The 19,114-nt window shown below is 34.3% G+C and overlaps 1 protein-coding gene and 1 long non-coding RNA gene across 3 annotated transcripts in view; one reads left to right on the top strand and one right to left on the bottom strand.

The window, feature by feature from the left end:
• The window catches only part of moxd1 (monooxygenase, DBH-like 1), a 46,745-nt gene extending 27,804 nt beyond the window's left edge, over positions 1 to 18,941 (top strand). Inside the window, exons 11-12 of one of the 2 annotated variants that reach the window (XM_005160591.5) lie at positions 12,739 to 12,907; positions 16,780 to 18,941. In XM_005160591.5, coding sequence (XP_005160648.1) covers positions 12,739 to 12,907; positions 16,780 to 16,941 — 331 coding nt within the window. In that variant the 3' untranslated portion in view covers positions 16,942 to 18,941. The remainder of the gene's footprint in view (positions 1 to 12,738; positions 12,908 to 16,779) is intronic. The other variant, NM_001045206.2, reaches the window with a different exon arrangement.
• Positions 1 to 19,114, bottom strand: part of LOC141379240 (uncharacterized) — a 100,274-nt gene that overhangs the window by 8,811 nt on the left and 72,349 nt on the right. The window lies entirely within an intron of this gene.

Raw genomic sequence — 19,114 nt, forward strand, 5'->3', positions numbered from 1 at the left:
GAATAAACCTCCCTGGAAAGTAGAAAATACAATAAAAATATAGAAAACTTACCTCGCTAGTACTAACAAACACAAGAGAAAACGAAAATAATAAACAGAAGGCACCAAATCTCCCTACCATGCTCCAAGCCAGACAGGGAAACAGATAACCGGGTTTCTCCATTGAAGATATACAACTTCACATCAGCATCTCACAAAACGCCATATAAGAGACATCAGCAACAAACACTCATTTATATCACTTGAGCAATAACATCTCCACAGAGAACAAGCGGGGCATCAAGAGAGAGCAGGGAGCCCATCGAATCCATGCTCACTGAAGGTTTAAATACAGCTGCCGACATTCATGATCCGACGTAGGCTAATCTACTGCACCTGCGAATAATTCGAAATGAGAGGGAGATCGAGAGAAAGAGAGGGAAAGAAACAACACATACAAGCCTACACTACACTACAACAACAACTACTCGTGACAATAGCAAGAATTGTACCTTAAAATAAAGTGTGAGCAACACATTTTACATTCTGGCTGTCATATCACCACAAGCACTTTACAAGAAGACGCACCATCTTGCTTCCATCACAGAGTACAAATTGTTAGTCTGATCCACTAGAACATCTGGAATAGCCATTGTAAAAATTGTTTTTCTCACAGTTCAGAGCTGAAACCCAGCAAACGCATAACAATCCCAGGATGTTCTCCGAACGTTCCCTGAAGGTTTTCAGAAGGTCCAGGGAACGTCCCCACAACAAACACCCTAACGTTCCGTTAGTTAGCCAGGAGAGTTTTCTTGACGTCAATACAACGTTTCCGGGACATCCCCTGCCGGTTTGTGTAACGTTCCTAGGACGTTAGCGCAACATCCCCAAAAAGTTCCCTTAACAGTCTCCGAATGTCTGCATTAACATGTTTGAAGACAAATAATCAGACCAAAGAAATAACTTTTTCCATTGTTTATTGTTCAGAAAACGCAAATAGTATGAAGCATAATTGATAAACTTTTTAAATAGTTTTCATCTACATGAAATATAAAGAAAATTTTAAACAACAAAATACAAAACAGAATTGCAAATATTTGAATTACATGAACAATATGATGAACAACTGGACAATTCTAAAAATAATTTGCAGAACTATATGACATTTTAAACAACAAAAATTCTAAATATATATGCAAATGATGTATGATTCATAACTGGGGATGTTGAATACTTCTCAACACTCAGATTTCTTGTTAGTTTTTCTGTTTTAAGCTGTAGGCACCAAAGATGTCATTCTTATGGAACTGTCTTTATGTTTTGTGCACAAAAGCTCTAAGGATTGCTTCGCCAGGTAGTTCATCTGTGAAAACAAATATCAGTAAAAAACAACAATTATACATTTTGACAGCAGCTGGAAGAATGGTCTACTTGTTTGCTTTAAAGAGTCAAACAATCACATAATTAAAAATTTAAATGATAAAGAGAGAGTGTAGAAGTGCACTTAAGTTCTAAAATGCACAATCAGCATACAGTGCTCAGCATATTCAAGTACACAGCTTAAAAATCTTTCATTATATTTGTGCATACACATTAAATTTGTCAATACTGAAGCCAAATCTGGAGCTTATCTCAAAATAACTTATGATAATGGTCCAAACTTAGTACACCCAAATGTATATGTTATAGAAAAATATTAGATAAAACATTTAAAAAGAGCTAAATTCAAGAGAAACAAAACATTCTACAATTTTGTTGGTATTTTGTAGTTTGTAATTTTTTTCAAATATTTTGCTTGAATTTATTTGTATTATCTTTCTATTTCTAAAGATGTTTAATGACTAAAAAAATATTGTAATAAATATATCTGTTTAATAAATCTGTTTTGTTTAAATGCACCAAAATACATTACTTATATTCACTGAGAAATGGATAGAAATATTAATTTACAGAATGGGCTGTACTCAATTGTGCTGAGCACAGGAAATATTTACCGCAAACTCTTGTTTCACCATTTTTGTTCTTGTGAAATCCCTCTATTGCATTATTAGTTTTGACTAAAAACAAACACATTGTACAAGTAATATAAGGGAGTTTTTGACCAATTTTACCGGTACTACTGAATTATGAAACTGCAATGTGTTTTGCCTTAGGGATCACAGACGTGAAAAAACAGGTTATTTGAAACACTGAGGCTTTGCATTGTTGCACTGTTGTTGTTTTTTTCTTTTTTGTGTTTTCTTGTGATCTCAGGTAAATAATTTTCTTGTTATCTAGATTTTACAAAAATGTAACAAATCTAATATATATTACAAATATAAATATTTATATTTTTGCATTAACAAACCATTTAAGAAGTTATTAATGACTTTAAATTGCTGCATTATTTAAAGGGTTAGTTTACCTAAAACAATTATTTGTTACAAATTTCTCTCATGTTGTCCCAAATCCCGAAACCTTTGTTATATTCTGAACAAATGATGATATTTTTAAATAAATCTGAGACTCCCTCATCCATAGAGTGCAACGATTCAGAAACACTCAAAGTCCAAAAAAAAAAAAAGGCAACAAAAAACATTTTCAAAACAGACCATGCGCCTTCAGGGTTCAAAATGAATATTATCAAGGAATGATATTTCCATACACATAAAACAAATTTAACAACTTTATTCAACGGTTTCTTTACTTCAGTGTCAATATAAGGAAAGTTCAAGATAGTGCTGGGCTTTTTATTGCGTGTCAAGCTGCTGAAGTGTTACTTTGTATGCACCAGTGCCACATTGTTGCCTATACTGGCACAGAGGAGAAGAAACTGTTCAATAAAGTTATTACTCTTGTTTTATGTGTGCATAAACGTATTCTCATAGCTTCATAATATTTTGATTGAATCACTGAAGGCATATGGTCTGAGGATTTGTTTGGGTTCCTTTTCTGGATTTTGAGTCTGGAACCTTTCCGTCTATGGAAGATGAGAGAGCTCTCAGATTTAATCTAAACTTTCATACTTTGTGTTCTAAAGATGAACAAAAGAGGTTTAGAATAAAACAAAGGTAAGAAATCAATGGTGTAATCTACATTTTTTGATAAACTAATCCTTTAACTAGATTTAAATATAAGTTATTCTTATATTAAATATGTTTATGAACATCAGTGAAAAAAGTACCTGTATAAGCATAAAAAAAATGCAGCAACCTGTGTCAGGATGGATCTTTGTTTATCTGCAAGTGGAAAAAAAAGAAAAGAATAATGAATATGATTTAAATATTGTACATAACCCATATATTTGGGTCTGGAGGAGGTCAATCCGACCCCAGGCTGTGTGCTGATTGTGGAAATGACAATCTGACCCAAAACAAATTATGACGGACAAAAATTGACAATAAAAAAATTGAAAATGTGGCTCACTAAGAGCTGTGGAAATAAAATAAAAAATACTGTTTTAAAAAAAAATATATATTTTTTTTTATATATTTCCCAAATTATGTTTAACAAGAGCAAGGACATTTTTACAGTATGTCTGATAATATTTTTTTCTGGTAAAAGTCATATTTGTTTAATTTCTGCTATAATAAAAGCAGTTTTGAATTTTTAAAAACCATTTTAAGGGCAAAATTATTAGCCCTTTTAAGCTATATTTTTTCCATAGTCTACAGAACAAACCATCTTTATGCAATTACTTGCCTAATTACCCTAACCTGCCTAGTTAACCTAATGAACCTAATTGAGCCTTTAAATGTCACTTTAAGCTGTATTATAGAAGTGTCTTAAAAAATATCTAGTCAAATATTATTATTTGTCATATTGGTAAATATAAAAGAAGTCAGTTATTAGAAATGAGTTATTAAAACTATTATGTTTAGAAATGTGTTTAAAAATAGATATTGGGGAAAAAAATAAACATGGGGGCAATTAATTCTAACTTCAACTGTATATATATATTCAACTTATATTCACTGAGAAATGTATAGAAATACTCATTTTCAGAATGGGCTGTACTCAATTATGCTGAGCACTGTAGGAAATATTTACCACAAACTCTTGTTTCACCATTTATGTTCTTGTGAAATCCCTCTATTGCATTATTAGTTATGACTAAAAACTGGGAATTTTTATGAGCAATTTTACTGGTATACTGAATTATGAAACTGCATTGTGTTTTGCCTTAGGGATCACAGATGTGAAAAAACAGGTTATTTGAAACACTGAGGCTTTGCATTGTTGCACTGTTGTTGTTTTTTTCTTTTTTGTGTTTTCTTGGGATCTCAGGTAAATAATTGTCTTATCTAGATATTACAAAAATGTAACAAATCCAATATAAATTACAAAAATAATATTCATATTTTTGCAATAACAAACCATTTAAGAAATTATTAATGACTTTTAATTGCTGCATTATTAAAGGGTTAGTTTACCTAAAACAATTTCTTTTATAAATTACTCTCATGTTGTCCCAAATCCCGAGACTTTTGTTAAATTCTGAACAAATTATGATATTTTTTAAATAAATCTGAGACTCCCTCATCCATAGACAGCAAGGATTTTGAATGAGTGTGAAACCTTTCCATCTATGGAAAATGAGAGAGCTCTCAGATTTAATCAAAACTTTCATAATTTGTGTTCTAAAGATGAACAAACGAGGTTTGGAATAAAACAAAGGTGAGAAATTAATGGTGCAATCTACATTTTTTTTTTTTTTTTTTTTTGATGAACTAATCCTTTAATTAGATTTAAATATAAGTTATTCTTATATTAAATATGTTTATCAACATCAGTGAAAATAGTACCTGTGTGTACATGAAAAAATGCAGCAACCTGTGCCAGGGTGGATTATTGTTTATTTGCAGTTAAACAAAAGGTGGGTGGGGGTTGGGGGGGGGGGGTGGGGGGGGGGGGGGGGGATTGTAATTATGTTTTAAATATTGTACATAACCTATATGTTTGGGTCTGGGGGAGGTCAATCTGCATGTGGAAATGAAAACAAATGATTATGACTGACTAAGATTGGAAATGAAAAATTCAGAAATGTGCTTCAACTGGCTTACCAAGAGCTGTGGAAATAAAAATAAAAAAGTTTTATTAATCCAACAATGATTACTGGCTAATCAATATTAAAAGGCTTCTCAAACTCAAAAGCTCATGCTACGCTATGTTGCAGGATTTCGCTGTAACAACACACACACTACTGTAGCTGTCAGATTGCTGTAATACTGGAGATCTTGATCAGCCTGATTTAGCTCTGCTTAACTGGGGCTGGATGGAGATCAGTACTGAAAAGAGAAAAAAGAAACAGATATTATTTGTGGTATATCTCTAAAATGTGTAATGATATCTGAAAATGCACAAGATGATAAGAAGAGTAATGCATTTAGAGAGACTTTTCAATTCAATTAAAAAAAACAAGATTTTAACATTTATTTTCATTATTTAACGTAATTTGAATATAATGCCTAAAAAAAAAAAGAGACAACATTAATTACGTCCTAAAAATATCTGTTTAGCCTTTGTAAATAGGACACTTTTGAATATCTGTGTGAAATTGGTTAAATGTCAGTGCATTTATTGATAAAGATAACGTTATTGTACTCACGTTGCCATTCTACAATATACCAGCTCATATGGCCTCTTTGAAGGTTTGGTTGAAGAGCAGTTCAACAATAAATCAAACTTACACCATTATGACTATAAATGATTAAAGTTAATAGATTTGTGTGGTCTTAGAAGATAATATAGCCTCAGAAAACGGACTCTGAGAAGGCTAACGTAACGAGTTGACCGTTATAAATAAACAGTTTGCTTTTAAATAGCAAGTACCGTATAATCAAATTAATAGTCTCATAAACCTTTACATTTGCTATAATAATGTAGGTTTATGAACGAATTCAAAATGATTTTGAGAAAGTCCTAAAAAAATACCAAAATTGAAAGACAATTGATAAACCTACCAGATTAGCACAGCTGGCCGACGACGTCCTGTGAGTAACAGGTTATCCGTGCAGAGTTCCAGCCGGCCATCATTGGCTTGAATTAATCACGTGATACAGTCGACGTTGATGACGCATATAAATTATTATATCTAAATTACATTAATAAATATTTATAAATAAAATAATAAATCATCAAATTAGGGGCGACGCAGTGGCGCAGTAGGTAGTACTGTCGCCTCACAGCAAGAAGGTCACTGGTCTGAGCCTCGACTCAGTTGGCGTTTCTGTGTGGAGTTTGCATGTTCTCCCTGCGTTCACGTGGGTTTCCTCCAGGTGCTCCGGTTTCCCCTACAGTCCAAAGACATGCGGTACAGGTGAATTGGGTAGGCTAAATTGTCTGTAATGTATGAGTGTGTGTGTAAATGAGTGTGTGTGGATGTTTCCCAGAGATGGGTTGCAGCTGAAAGAGCATCCGCTGCGTAAAAACGTGCTGGATAAGTTGGTGGTTCATTCCGCTGTGGCGACCCCGGAATAATAAAGGGACTAAGCCGACAAGAAAATGTAGGAATGAAAAAATGAATCATCAAATTACATTACAGATCCAAAGTCCAGAAACAAAAAATAAATTAATAATAATTATTTAAAAACACATGTGTGTGTTTGTGTGTGTTTTACTACAATAATAAAAAAACAACAGAAAACGATCTGGGAAGGTTCTCTCTAGGTTATGAAAATAAAACATATAAATAACCTATATGAAATGTTCTGGGAAGGTTCTATTTTGGTTATTAAATAAAATATGAAAATAGCATACAGGGAACATTCCGGGAAGTTTCTCTCTATGACAATAAAACCAACAAATAACCTACAGGAAATGTTCTGAGAAGGTTCTCTTTTGGTTATAAAATAAATCCCAAAATTAACCTACAGGACTCTTTCGCAGCCAAACACATCAGTAAAGCACAAGATTAAAACTTCTTTTTAAACAAAAACATGTGTTCTAACTTTTTCTCCTTTGCCAAAAAATGTAAACTAGACATGTTTAACTACATTAATTATCTTTGACATGAAGAAGTTTGTCGTAATTCTTCATACAGTAAATTTTACTTGTATTTTTTGTGTTTGTACAGTTTTGGGTTCAGTGTTTTTTCTAACATTTATTTTATTTTATGCTGTGCAAACACTACACTATGCTTTGGTGGACACTTGATGTGTTCTGTTAACTCTTTAACTACTAAAACTGAAACTAAATTCATAAAAATGAAATAGAAATGTGTTCACAAAATCAAAAGTAGACTAAAACTGACAAAACCATTAATAAAACAAACTGTAATTTTAGAATCATTCATTCATTCTCTTTCCGTCAGCTTAGTTCCTTTATTATATGGTTATTATTTATTTGTGCCTTTATTAATAAACTGTCAACTTATCCGACATATGGTTTACGCAGCGGATGCCCTTCCAACCGCAACCCAGCTCTAGGAAACATCCACACTCTTGCATTCACACACATACACTATGGCCAATTTAGCTTATTCAATTCACTTATAGCACATTTTTTTGGACTATTGGGGAAACCCATGTGAACAGGGGAACATGCAAACTCCACACAGAAATGCCAACTGAGCCAGCTGGGGCTCGAACCAGTGACCTTCTTGCTGTGATGCGGCATTGCTAACTACTGAGCCACTGCGCCGTCAATTTACGATCATTTTTAAAATATTATCATAATAAAAACTCATTTAAAAATGCAAAACTATAATAACCTTGCTCTCTAACAGTCAACTAGAAATGATAAGAATACTGTTGGAATATCTGTTCAATTCCATGCGTGATCGATGCAGAGGTCAGGAGAAGGTTTTCTTCAATGTAAAAAATCTTAGTAATTTATTGGATACAAATAAATAATTCTCTTCACAGAATTCTGATATCCCCCAAAGCAAGAATTACATTCAGGAGGTGCGCAACAACTTTAATTTCCTGATTCAAGCTATTATATGCCGCTGATATTAACAGGCAGTGTTGTGCAAGTTACTTCCAAACTGTAATTCATTACAGATTACTTGTTACTGTTATTTAAAAGTAATCCCTTACCTTACAATATTACTGTCTCAGAATTGTAATATTTTGCATGACTCTTATATTGTTTTAGTTAATTTCACCAAAATAACTGCAGTACATTTGGTCATTTTAGAATGGTAAGTTTTAATTCTGTAGAGCATTTTACAACCAGTAGAAAGTGATTTGATGTAGCAGAATCACTGTGACCTATCCAGGCTACTAATAATATACTATATAATTGGCAATGTGAAGGCTCAAGACAATGCAAGAAAGGATGGCAGTCAGAATCACAAATGATCTAAGTCTGTTAAAAGTATGGTAGAGGTAATCTGGCAATATCTCTGAATAGCTTGGCTATATTCATATTGGACTCAACAGGTCTATATATAGACTCCAATGCCATGAAAAGATGCTGTTTTTTTCTTTTCTTTTATTATTGTTGCCATTATTTTATTCACTTTAAATTCAAGTGGCTTACAATACAAAACTGTCATGCACAAAGTGAGCATGATGAACATAGCTTTCTCAATATAATCCCCGTGCACCGATTTCCTCTGTTTGAGGACAAAACTGCTTGTGAGTTCTCAAATATACGCTGCTCGCGTGCAAATTTTCTCACGCTCTCTTAAATGTGCACTGCTCTTGCACAAATTTTCTTGCGCACTCTCAGTAACTGCTCGCTCAGTAAGATTATATGCAAACTCACAATTTGTGTCTTGTGTTCCTTCTTCTTTTCATGCTTTTTGATATGATTTATATTGGTGCACTATTTATTAACAATAACCAAAATACTAAAATAGACTTACATATTACATTTTTAATCTAATAAACCATAACATTGTTGGCTTTATGTTATATGATGAGAAATTTCCAGTTTTAAACACTTAAATACACAGAGAATAGACTTTGACTGTAAAGAATACATTTTATTTTAAAAACATTTATTAAACATCCAAAAGATGCACCATGCTAATCAAATAAAAAACATTTAAACAAAAATATAACTAACGCAAGCAGAAATGTAACTAATAGAAAATAGGGAAACACTTCATAAGGTATTATAGCCTACTGTGCTATTCACTCTTTAAATAAATCTTACTACCAATCCCATTTTATCATGGCAACTAAAATAAAGTGAACTAGTCTCTGTTGTCTTCCACATTGTTGATGAGATTTTGGAGGACATTTTCCCTGCCATCCACTTTATTTTGAGGAAAAGCTGTTCCACAGGACCCCTGAACACACATATTGGCATGTACAGTGTTTTGAACAGTAGCCTACTACAGTAAAGTACTTCAATTAATTAGTTGTGGTAATACTATAGTTGCTATGGTAACACAAGTGTAATATAAACAAATTACCCAGTGCTTTAGTTTTTTTTCTTACATTATTATTCTATAATTCACCACACTTTACTTTAGTAAAACTACACTTTGTATTTCATGTTATGTTTATTATTTTTAATACTACGGTATGCTGAAGCATTCATTAACAAGTTGTAAACAATACTAGCCTAAAATATAGGTAGTATACCCAACACTCAGAAACACTATATGTATTATAGAATTTACCTTAACCTGTAGGCAAATAGTGTAGCAATATGTAAGCCATATCAGCATTCTTAGGATAACAATTTAACAGGAGGATCTCTGGAGAGCAAAAGCACGAAAATAGAAGGAAACACAAGGCACAAATTGTGAATCTGCATCATCTGATGGAGCGAGAGCAGTCAGTGTTTTAAGTGCACGCGAGGAGTTTTGTCCAAGAACAGAGGAAACCAGAGCGTGACATTCGCTTGCTCGTATTACACATGCTATTGACTTGTAATACAGCGCTTACAACATTTGTCAGTGAAATAACGTCATTTGTACGTACGTTCATCAAGCGGACATACTGTTTTCTGCCATTTTCATCTATTTGACGCTTTTCCATTGCGTGTTAGGACTTAACATTACTGCAAACCGGGCTGAGCCAATAGCCAGGAAATAGAACTGCGTTTTTTTTGTTTGTTTGTTTTTTTCTTTCGTTTTTTTGTTAATGTCTTGTGGGCAAAAAGTTTGTTGTAATGCAAGTGTTACTGAACATGTACTGAGGAAAATATTACTGAAAATGTGTTAGTAATCTCTTACACTACTGCGTCACAGGAAAAGGTAATACGTTACTGTCATACATTACTTTTGTAACGTATTACTTCCAACACTTTTAAAAGGTGGAGTATAGTAAAATTTCATCACGTGTCAATCCTTCTGTCCTCCTTGGCCACACCCATACATACATCCTCTTTTTCTACATATACTCTGCACAACATTAAAAGCATGAGACTTTCTCAACTGCACATATTCTGTGTTTAGTTTCAACTCATCTCTGCTAACAGAAAATTTAGCTGCAGAGCGAAAAGTTATTTTAGTCTACTTCTGCAAAAATGCTTCATTATTATGCAATTCAATTCATCTTTTTTTCTATTGCACTTTTACGCTTTTTGTAGATTGTGTCAAAGCAGCCTAACATGGAAGATTATAGTAAATTGAAACAGTATCAGTCTAGTTTTCAGAGTTTAAGTTTAGTTTAGTACAGTGTTGTTTAATATTCACTGCTGAGCGTCCAAACTCTGAAGAGTCCATTGATCCATTGATGCAAGTCATATTACACTCGAGAAGAAGTTTGCTTAATATATCACCCATAAGCAATGGGTAAATACAATTGTTTATTAAAAAATAACAAATAAAAAAACTATAAAAATATATATATTCCTTTCTCCAACAATACTTATTGCTTAGTTTAAAGTAAAAGTAGCTTTTTAAGATATGATCACAGCACTATTAGAAATCAGTAGACTTTTTAAAAAGAGTTGTACAGCTCAAGAGCATCTGCTAGTAGTCGACTTTAGATTATGTGGGCGCTGATGATTTGTATAGATTCCTTTCACTGGTTTGTATAGAGAACGAGAGCTGTGTGGTTTGTTATGTTCGCACATGTTTGTTTGTGATTTTGCGTGTGAGCGAGTGAATGTGTGTTTTGGATGGACGTGGGTGCGTGTGTATGTATGTGTGTGTCTACAATGAGGAACATCTGAAGGACCCTGCTGGTGTAGTGTGTTTATTCGACCCCCTGGGGCTTGGAGCAGTATTGTGCTCAGATGCTGGAATTAGGAGGGATTGAAAAGGGATAGACCTGGCAACTCTAAACAGATTTAATTTCAAAGCTCTGCCCCAAGCGCCCTCTGTCTTTCGATCGCACACACATCTATCTTGCAGGAGTATCAGGGAGAGCAAATCAGGGAGAGAATATTTATCAAATAAATACTGCATGTCATATGGGGTATAAGTATTACAACCGTGTTGTAATCATATCACATATAAACATATTTTCAAATTTCATTCACAAGGGGAGCTCTTGTCTAGTAAATAGCAAAGAATTCAGAAACAAAAACCCTGAAATTAATTTATTCAGTTTTAAAATGTACTGATATGAGTTATAATATGCATAATTAAAAGGAAATTGATTTCTTTTATATGCATAGATTTAAAAAATTAGTGACAGAAAATGACAGACAAAGACACATTTAATTTATAAGAGAATATAACTTTCTTAAACTTTTTACATATGCTACTTGTACATCTGTATTAATTTAAGAGGAAGTGACTTCATACACCCAGTAATTTTTTTTTTTTGATGCCGATGTGGAATGTTGTGATATTTTGCAATGCTTTAAAGGTGCTTTTCTGTCCTTTATAAAGCCTTAATGGTGTTTCTCGTTACTGTATGGAAAACTGTATCATAAAGACCAACACAATCTCACTGCAATTTGTAACTTTATATTTTAATGGCTTATTTGTACAGTATGAATTAGTATGATTTCATTCATATAGTACATTTTAGTACAATTTGATTACCATTAAATGACGTTTGGGTTTAGTGATTGGATTAGGGAGCATGACTGATTAAAAAATAAAAATAAAAAAAATCACATGGTTTTGTACAACTTAGCTAATTTTCTGAAAATACATAAAGTATGATTCCTTGTGATATCGTGTGGAAAGACACTACTGGTGAACAAATGACTGAATTAAATCTGGCAAATGTAGATTGAGATGCACCAATAGTAAATATCTCAGCCAATAACAGTCACTTCTGACCATCAGATGTTTTCAAATGTAGCTCTATATACATTTGAATAGAGGTGAAGGTGAAGAATGGTTCCAGAAAGCAGATAAGACAAAAACAGAATCCAAAAAATACAATAAACAATAACAGGGTGAGAATGTAGTAAAGTCTGGAAATGTAGTAAAAATCAGAGGGCTTTTCTTTTTCTGGATTCTTTTTAAAACTGCCGGTTGAGTTTGTGGAAGTGGGTGGGCGAATCAATCTGTGCTTTTGAAAACACTATTGGTTGGGTTTAGGAATGGAGGAGGGTGGGTTAGTGGATTGGTCAGTCAGTCAGCCAACAGCGGCCTCTGGTGGATTTAAACGAGGACAGCAGGCACAAATGTCACTCGCGAGAATAATTTATGATCTGAAAAAGCGTACTTAGCAGCCTCTGGTGGGTTAGCAAAAACAAAAACTAACCAAAAAAAAAAAAAAAACTTAGCTCATAGGATGTATTTGGCGCTCTCCAAAAATGCATATAGAGGTACGTTTTCAGAATGAGCCTGGGTTGGTTTTGACCTGATCTTGATTATTGGCCAATACATTGATGCATCTTTATTATTATTACTTTTTATGCAATGTTATGATATATACACACGTACTAAACCATCTCCTTTGCTCTTTGAAGAACTTGGCCATTTGTGATTAAGAGCCCAAAGAAATACAGTAACCTGTCCTTCACTGAGGCCATGGACAAATACAAATGGACGATGAAGAAAGGAAAATCATTCAATGACATTGTACGGAAACTCCCGATGAATGTCCGCTGCTCTAAGACTGGACAGGATGAGTGGTCGGTGAGTGGTTTTGATTTATTCCTCAAGCTCAAACGTTTTCTTAAATTTTTTGTTCACGCTTTATTTTAATGTACAATTCACGCTATTAACAAACCATTTACTAAGACTTTTAGCTCAATAAACTACTAATTAGCTGCTTATTCATAGTCAGTAAGGTAGTAAGAGATTTTCTTATTATGGGGGAGATGTAAATGTCTGTATTGCTTAATAATGGAAAACCTGTAATGCTAACCTGGTCATGTGAAGCATGTCTTATGCCTAGTTCAGACTGCGTGATTTTAGCCCCGATTTTGGCTCGCCGACAGGTTTTGAGAAATTGCCGACAAATGCCTGAGATCACAGGCAAATCGCTGCTTGTGCATGTGAGTGACAATCACACAGTATGAACTATCAAAGACGCGATCTGAGAGAATCGCCGATGAGTCGCCGATGCCTGCAAGATATTTGGCATGCTAAATATCTGGAGCTGTCGGCGATTCAAATCATACCGTGTGAATTGAATTTTGACTGAAAATAACATTGGCGATCGCCTACAGCCAATGAGAGAGCGGCATTCACTTGTGTGTGCGTGTGTGTATACCTGCTGCAGGCTAGCGGGAGGCTGGGGGAGAAGTTAAAAGTGATCTTTTTCGGTTTATTTGGACCCACGAAATGGAGGAAAAACTAGTGCAGGTTTGACAGGACTCAGGAGCAACCGTGTCTGTTTGACGTTTCATACATAAAGAAATTAGTTTATTATCAACGTTAAGGAGAAATAGCTAATTCCCTTTAAACCTAGGTAAGCAAATATTGACATTTTCTACCCCATTAAAGGCTTCTTTCTCATTGTGTAGTTAATAACAAAAGACATACTACGTGTTTTTGGCTGTGAGACGTAGTTTGGACGAACTTGTCTGCGATTCTTCCTATAGTAAAGTCATGCAATGTGAAAGTCCTTGTCACAGATCAATCTTGCAGTGTAAACAAAGCAGCGACGAAACGCTAGCCCAGGGGTCCGTTCTTCGTACGTGGATTACTCAGTTAGCTGGATTTGGATATTGACGATTTGACATGATCCAGGATCGTTTCGTTCTTCAAAGCTGATCCGAGAGTTGTTGTCATAGCAACAGTTCTGCTAGGTCAAACCTGATCGGGAGCAGGTTCAATTCATATAAACAGGATTAGATTGGCTCAGTTCAAGCAAAGATAATACAGAAAGTATGTTCCCAATTCTGATATTTTCTTACAGTAGTAGTTATACACTTGGGAAAATTGTACATATTTTTAACTATATATATATAAAGTTATAGTCATTAATAAAATAAATTAAGTTATACATTTTAATAAAACGTGTGCAATCTGCACCCTCGAAATAAAAGTAGGCTACAAAGATTGCCACCTGGTGGTGCAAAGAGAAAGCTTATTGATATGAACTTTTTAGATCGCTTTAGTACAAATTGTGTATAATAGAAATGCAGAATATGTGACTTTTTTTTAAAGCAATAATACATTTCAGCAGTCATAAACATGTTTTGATAGTTAATATGCCGGTGATTTGATGCTTCACAAAAGTTGCAGACGCCTTTACCAATATGAAAACACTTTTGTAAACAACCAGTTATTCTTTACACCGATTACAAAATGGCTATAATAAAGAAAATCTTTTCTAAATGTGGAACTAAATACATTGATTTGCATTGAAATACATGATGAATACACTTGACACATGAAAGTGGAAAGCCTGCAGCTCACAACAAATGTGGAAGGTTATTGCGTGTCATATTTAACAAGCCGTTTACTGCTAATTTGACGTAATTTTGCTCACATGGATAATTGAATATTAATCAGATGATGTCATTACGCTGCTGTGCCGTCATCCAATCGTTGCATTGCTGATCATGATTTCGAGGATCGATAGATCTGTCCTTCACAACACACGCAGCGATCTCAGATCAGTTTATCCAGACATTCTAATCTGATCCGCGAACTCGTTTGAAGAACCAAATTAGTGAGAAATCAGTTATCAAGATTAAAAGATCCGGGATCTGCCAAATAATCTTAGATCATTTAAGCAAGGTACAAGAACGGACCCCAGATAGTCATGCTGTGTGAAAACATCTGTGACACGATTACTTTGAAAATCATGCAGTCTGAACTCGGCATTAGGTAATCAGATGACAGCTTTTTTCTGCACACTGCTATAGAGACAGCATTAGCATTAGCCATTCAGCTTTTTAGGCTAATTAATTTCAGACTTGCCTTCAAAAGGCTTTGAAGTAATATTCTGGTTTATGTGTTGAGTAGGATTAGGAATGTAAAGTAAGATCATACATTTAAGTGCTAATTAACAATTAATTTCTTAATAATATGCGGGAAATAACCTGTAGGTAATGGTGTGAATTGTTGTTTAAACTAAAGTGTTACCACTTGTTTTGAATATTATTGTATATGTGGGCTTTGAGACATTTTAGACTGAGTGCTGACACCTACTGACGTGGATGAAGCATAGTACAAAAATAATAATTCTATTAGATACTAAATGCATGTTGAACATACAGTTTGCAGTCAGTGGGGATTTACTGTGTCATTAAAATTGTCTGATAACAAGAAGATCATTAGTATAGTGGAGGTTAAGTTTATAGGCCAAATGTGTGCTAAAAAGCCGAATAAATCAATTAATAACTACAACAAGGTTTTTGCTTTGTTACTTATAACATGAAACTAAGGCCGTACTCACACTAGGTACAGTTGCCTACTAGGTACTTGTCCCCCCTCCCGTCTCCCCGATGGCCCGCACTCACACCACAAATGGGCCTCGGCACGCTTACGTCATCGCTGCTGCGCTGTTCAGTGAGAAGCACTCTCTCACTCAGCAGCACAGTGGAGATTTCTCTAGTTATATCGTTTCAGTCGTTTGATATGCCGTCAAATATTTCGCCAAACAGTCCTTAGGGATGCCGTGACACGTAGTCAGATATTTCGCCGAACAGATCTGCCACTTTTCATAAAGCCCTCGTGCTGCAGGAATGAGGAGGTCTGCTGAAGCCGCGTAGCTGTCGTGCAGTGAGGGGTTTGCGTCTTTAATAAACTACGGCAGTTTGCGTTTACTGAACAGTAAAGAATGATTAATAAATCTATATGAAACAGCCCCTTAAATGTCAAGTGTCGCTTTCAGTTTCGGGCTTTGGCGCGTTTTGCACTCACACACAAACGTACCGTGCCAAAGCCCAAGTGAACCGCGCTCAGGCACACCTTTTCCAACGGGGCCAGGGCCGGCCAAGTGAACCGTGCTTGAGCCCGATTCAGCGCACTCACACTTCTCTGGGCACGGTACGGATGGCATAGTGTGAGAAGGCCCTATAGTGTCAATTTAGGTCATTTTATCAGACATTTAGTAAACGTAAGTGTTAATTTTACTAAAATGACATTTATAGCTGCATCAGTTAAAGGAGCAACACTGAGCAAGCATGCAAAATCTGGTCATCTCTGCCTCTTTCTTTACAACAAGTTGAAGCACAAAATAAATTTGAATAAATACCAGAAAGGTACGGTGTGCTGAAATATATAAAATGACTTTCTGAAATGCATAGTTTTTCAACTTTTTATAAGTGTTTCAACTGTAAAGAAAACTATTGCTTATAAAAAACAACATGGAATAGAACATCTACTAAAACCCACTTTGTTTAGTCACCACAATTGGTCAAAGCCTTAAAATGTAACTCATCAACATTAATAAATGCAGCCTTGGTAAGCAGAAGAGAGAAAAATAAAACTTACTAACCACAAACTTCTTAGATCAGGAAGTCATAGATTAATGTAACTTATCCATATCAGAATGTGTGTGTTTGATTTTTTGACAGTTTGATTTAAGATGTTCTCTGTGTGTCTGTTAGATTCAGGGGATGATTGTGTCTCCTCCAGAGGTGAGGTCAGAACAGACGTCCACTGCTGTCGTGGCCTGTAGGAAAGACTCAGCCATTCAATGTGAACATTCCCTCGCTCTTCTGCTCACTGCGTGTCTCTTGCTCATACTACAGACCTGTTTACACCTCTAATGTCTGCTGGCAGCTCATCCCATACTCATAAACATGCAAACAACAAATTCCCATCAGGCCTAGTGTTCCCCAGTAACAGTAAAACCTCAAGATTTACATCTTGTAGACACTGCAGAGTAAAGTGTGATTCACTCATACCCACCTAATTCAAGTTTATCACTATAATTAACACTGTTCACAACTGTTTTCATGCAGGCATTATGAAGTGTCCTGAGTTAATATTGACATCCTTGGTAAATAAGGACAAAGAAGGCCATAGAACATTATTAAAATCTTATTGGTTGACATTTTCATCTTTGTAGATTAACTATTAGCAAAAACAAAACAAAATCACAAACTAAGTAAAGATTGAACAAATATAGTTGCTAATAATTATTGGCACCCCTATAAATTAATGAGCAAAATATTTTTTGTAAATATTTATTATATATAGTTTATTTCCATTTATATTTTACATTTTTAGTAAACTTTAGTGACTCTGAAGATCAAATTGAATAATACTAAATGGGGTGATATGATCACGTAATGGGGTCATTATAATCATGATATGGCACATGTCATGAATATTAATGAGCTTTTGTGCATATTTATGACAAGTGTCATACACATAGTTATGTCATTTTAAATACAATGATGATGTTTTAAATGTCCTTATGACAAATTGACATTATCAGGACAACATAACTTTAAAAATCTGTCAAAAACATTACAGCCATTATGTGATGCCATTAAAATTGTGATGAATTGTATAACAACGTCATCACTATTTTTTGTGGACTCAGCTACAGTGGTGCAAATTAAATTTGATTCGAATAGCACTTTTATTGACTAATTTTAATGGCAAATTCAGATTGTTCCGCTGAAAAGTGATCAGAAAAATATTCATGACGCACTTATAATGGCTTCATGACAATAATGTTTATGAAATATTTATGACAAATTATGTTACCTTGGTGATATCAAGTTTTCATGACAAAGATAAATTCAGGTTGTGATGTGTTTAGTTATGTCAAGTTGTCAGAAAAAACATCTCAAGCATGCATAAGCAAGCATAAAATCTCATTCATATTCATGACGTATCATATCATGTATTATAAAGATGTCTTACAGTATGTACACCCTCTTTAAGTAAAGTTTTACCCAACCAACCCTTTCTACCATCTGGGCAATCTTTAAATCAACTGAAAGTCTTATGAATCAACCTGGAAAAGGACATGTGTTTATCTTGTCCAAACACACTCCCAGGATCATAGTCCAAAAAATCTCTAAGAATAGAGACTGCAGCTAGAGATTTGCCGTCGTAAATTAGAGAATTAGTTGTGTCTTGGGGTCAAAAAGTCTTCAAAACTACAATCACATACAGTGTATCACCATAAATTGATTTTGAAGAGATCACAAAAAGGTTTCAAGAAAGAAAAAATACTTTCATCCTCCAAAATAAACGAAAAGCATCAGGCATCTTTAGTTGTTCTTTGTTCATATTTTAAGCAAGAAATCTTAAAACAAGTTAAAACAATACTTTTCCCCCATTAACCTTCTTCACTGATATTTACCAAGGGTGCCAATACTAGTGAGTGCACTACGCATATACATTGATTAGTTGCTCTCTAACAGATGCCTCACTGCCCATTATTTTATCACATCTCCATTATTTTTATCACATCAGTATTGAGTTAAATGGATAGTTCACACAAAAACGTAAACTCTGTTACTGTATGCATTTTGTCCATTGAATGAAAGTACAGCAGTTGGGACCCAGTGTAGTTTTGGATGCCACTGACTTTCATTGTATGGACAAAACCACAAGCACTATTTTGCTCTTTTTTTATTAAAAGTTACAAAGTCTAAATACAAGCAAAGGCGTCTAGAGCTCTGTGAACTGTATGTTCGTCTCTTTATAAAATGTGTTTCATAAGTGAATGCTGGCACTGTACTCAAAACCATTACATTTTATAGGCTGCCTATGTCTTTTTAAGCAATAAATGTTTATTTCTTATAAATATTCTGAGACTTTTTATTTAAGGGTGGAGTTTTTTTGACGAAAGGACAGACTCTTGGCCATTTTATACTACAGATGTGTCTTAGGTAAACATGTATTATTGTGTTCTTTTATTCAGTTTAGTTTGCCTGTTTTGTTTGTTTTTTTTTTTACTTTATTTTGTTTGTTTTATGC

This window comes from Danio rerio, chromosome 20, assembly GCF_049306965.1.
Source record: "Danio rerio strain Tuebingen ecotype United States chromosome 20, GRCz12tu, whole genome shotgun sequence".
NCBI lineage: Eukaryota > Metazoa > Chordata > Actinopteri > Cypriniformes > Danionidae > Danio > Danio rerio.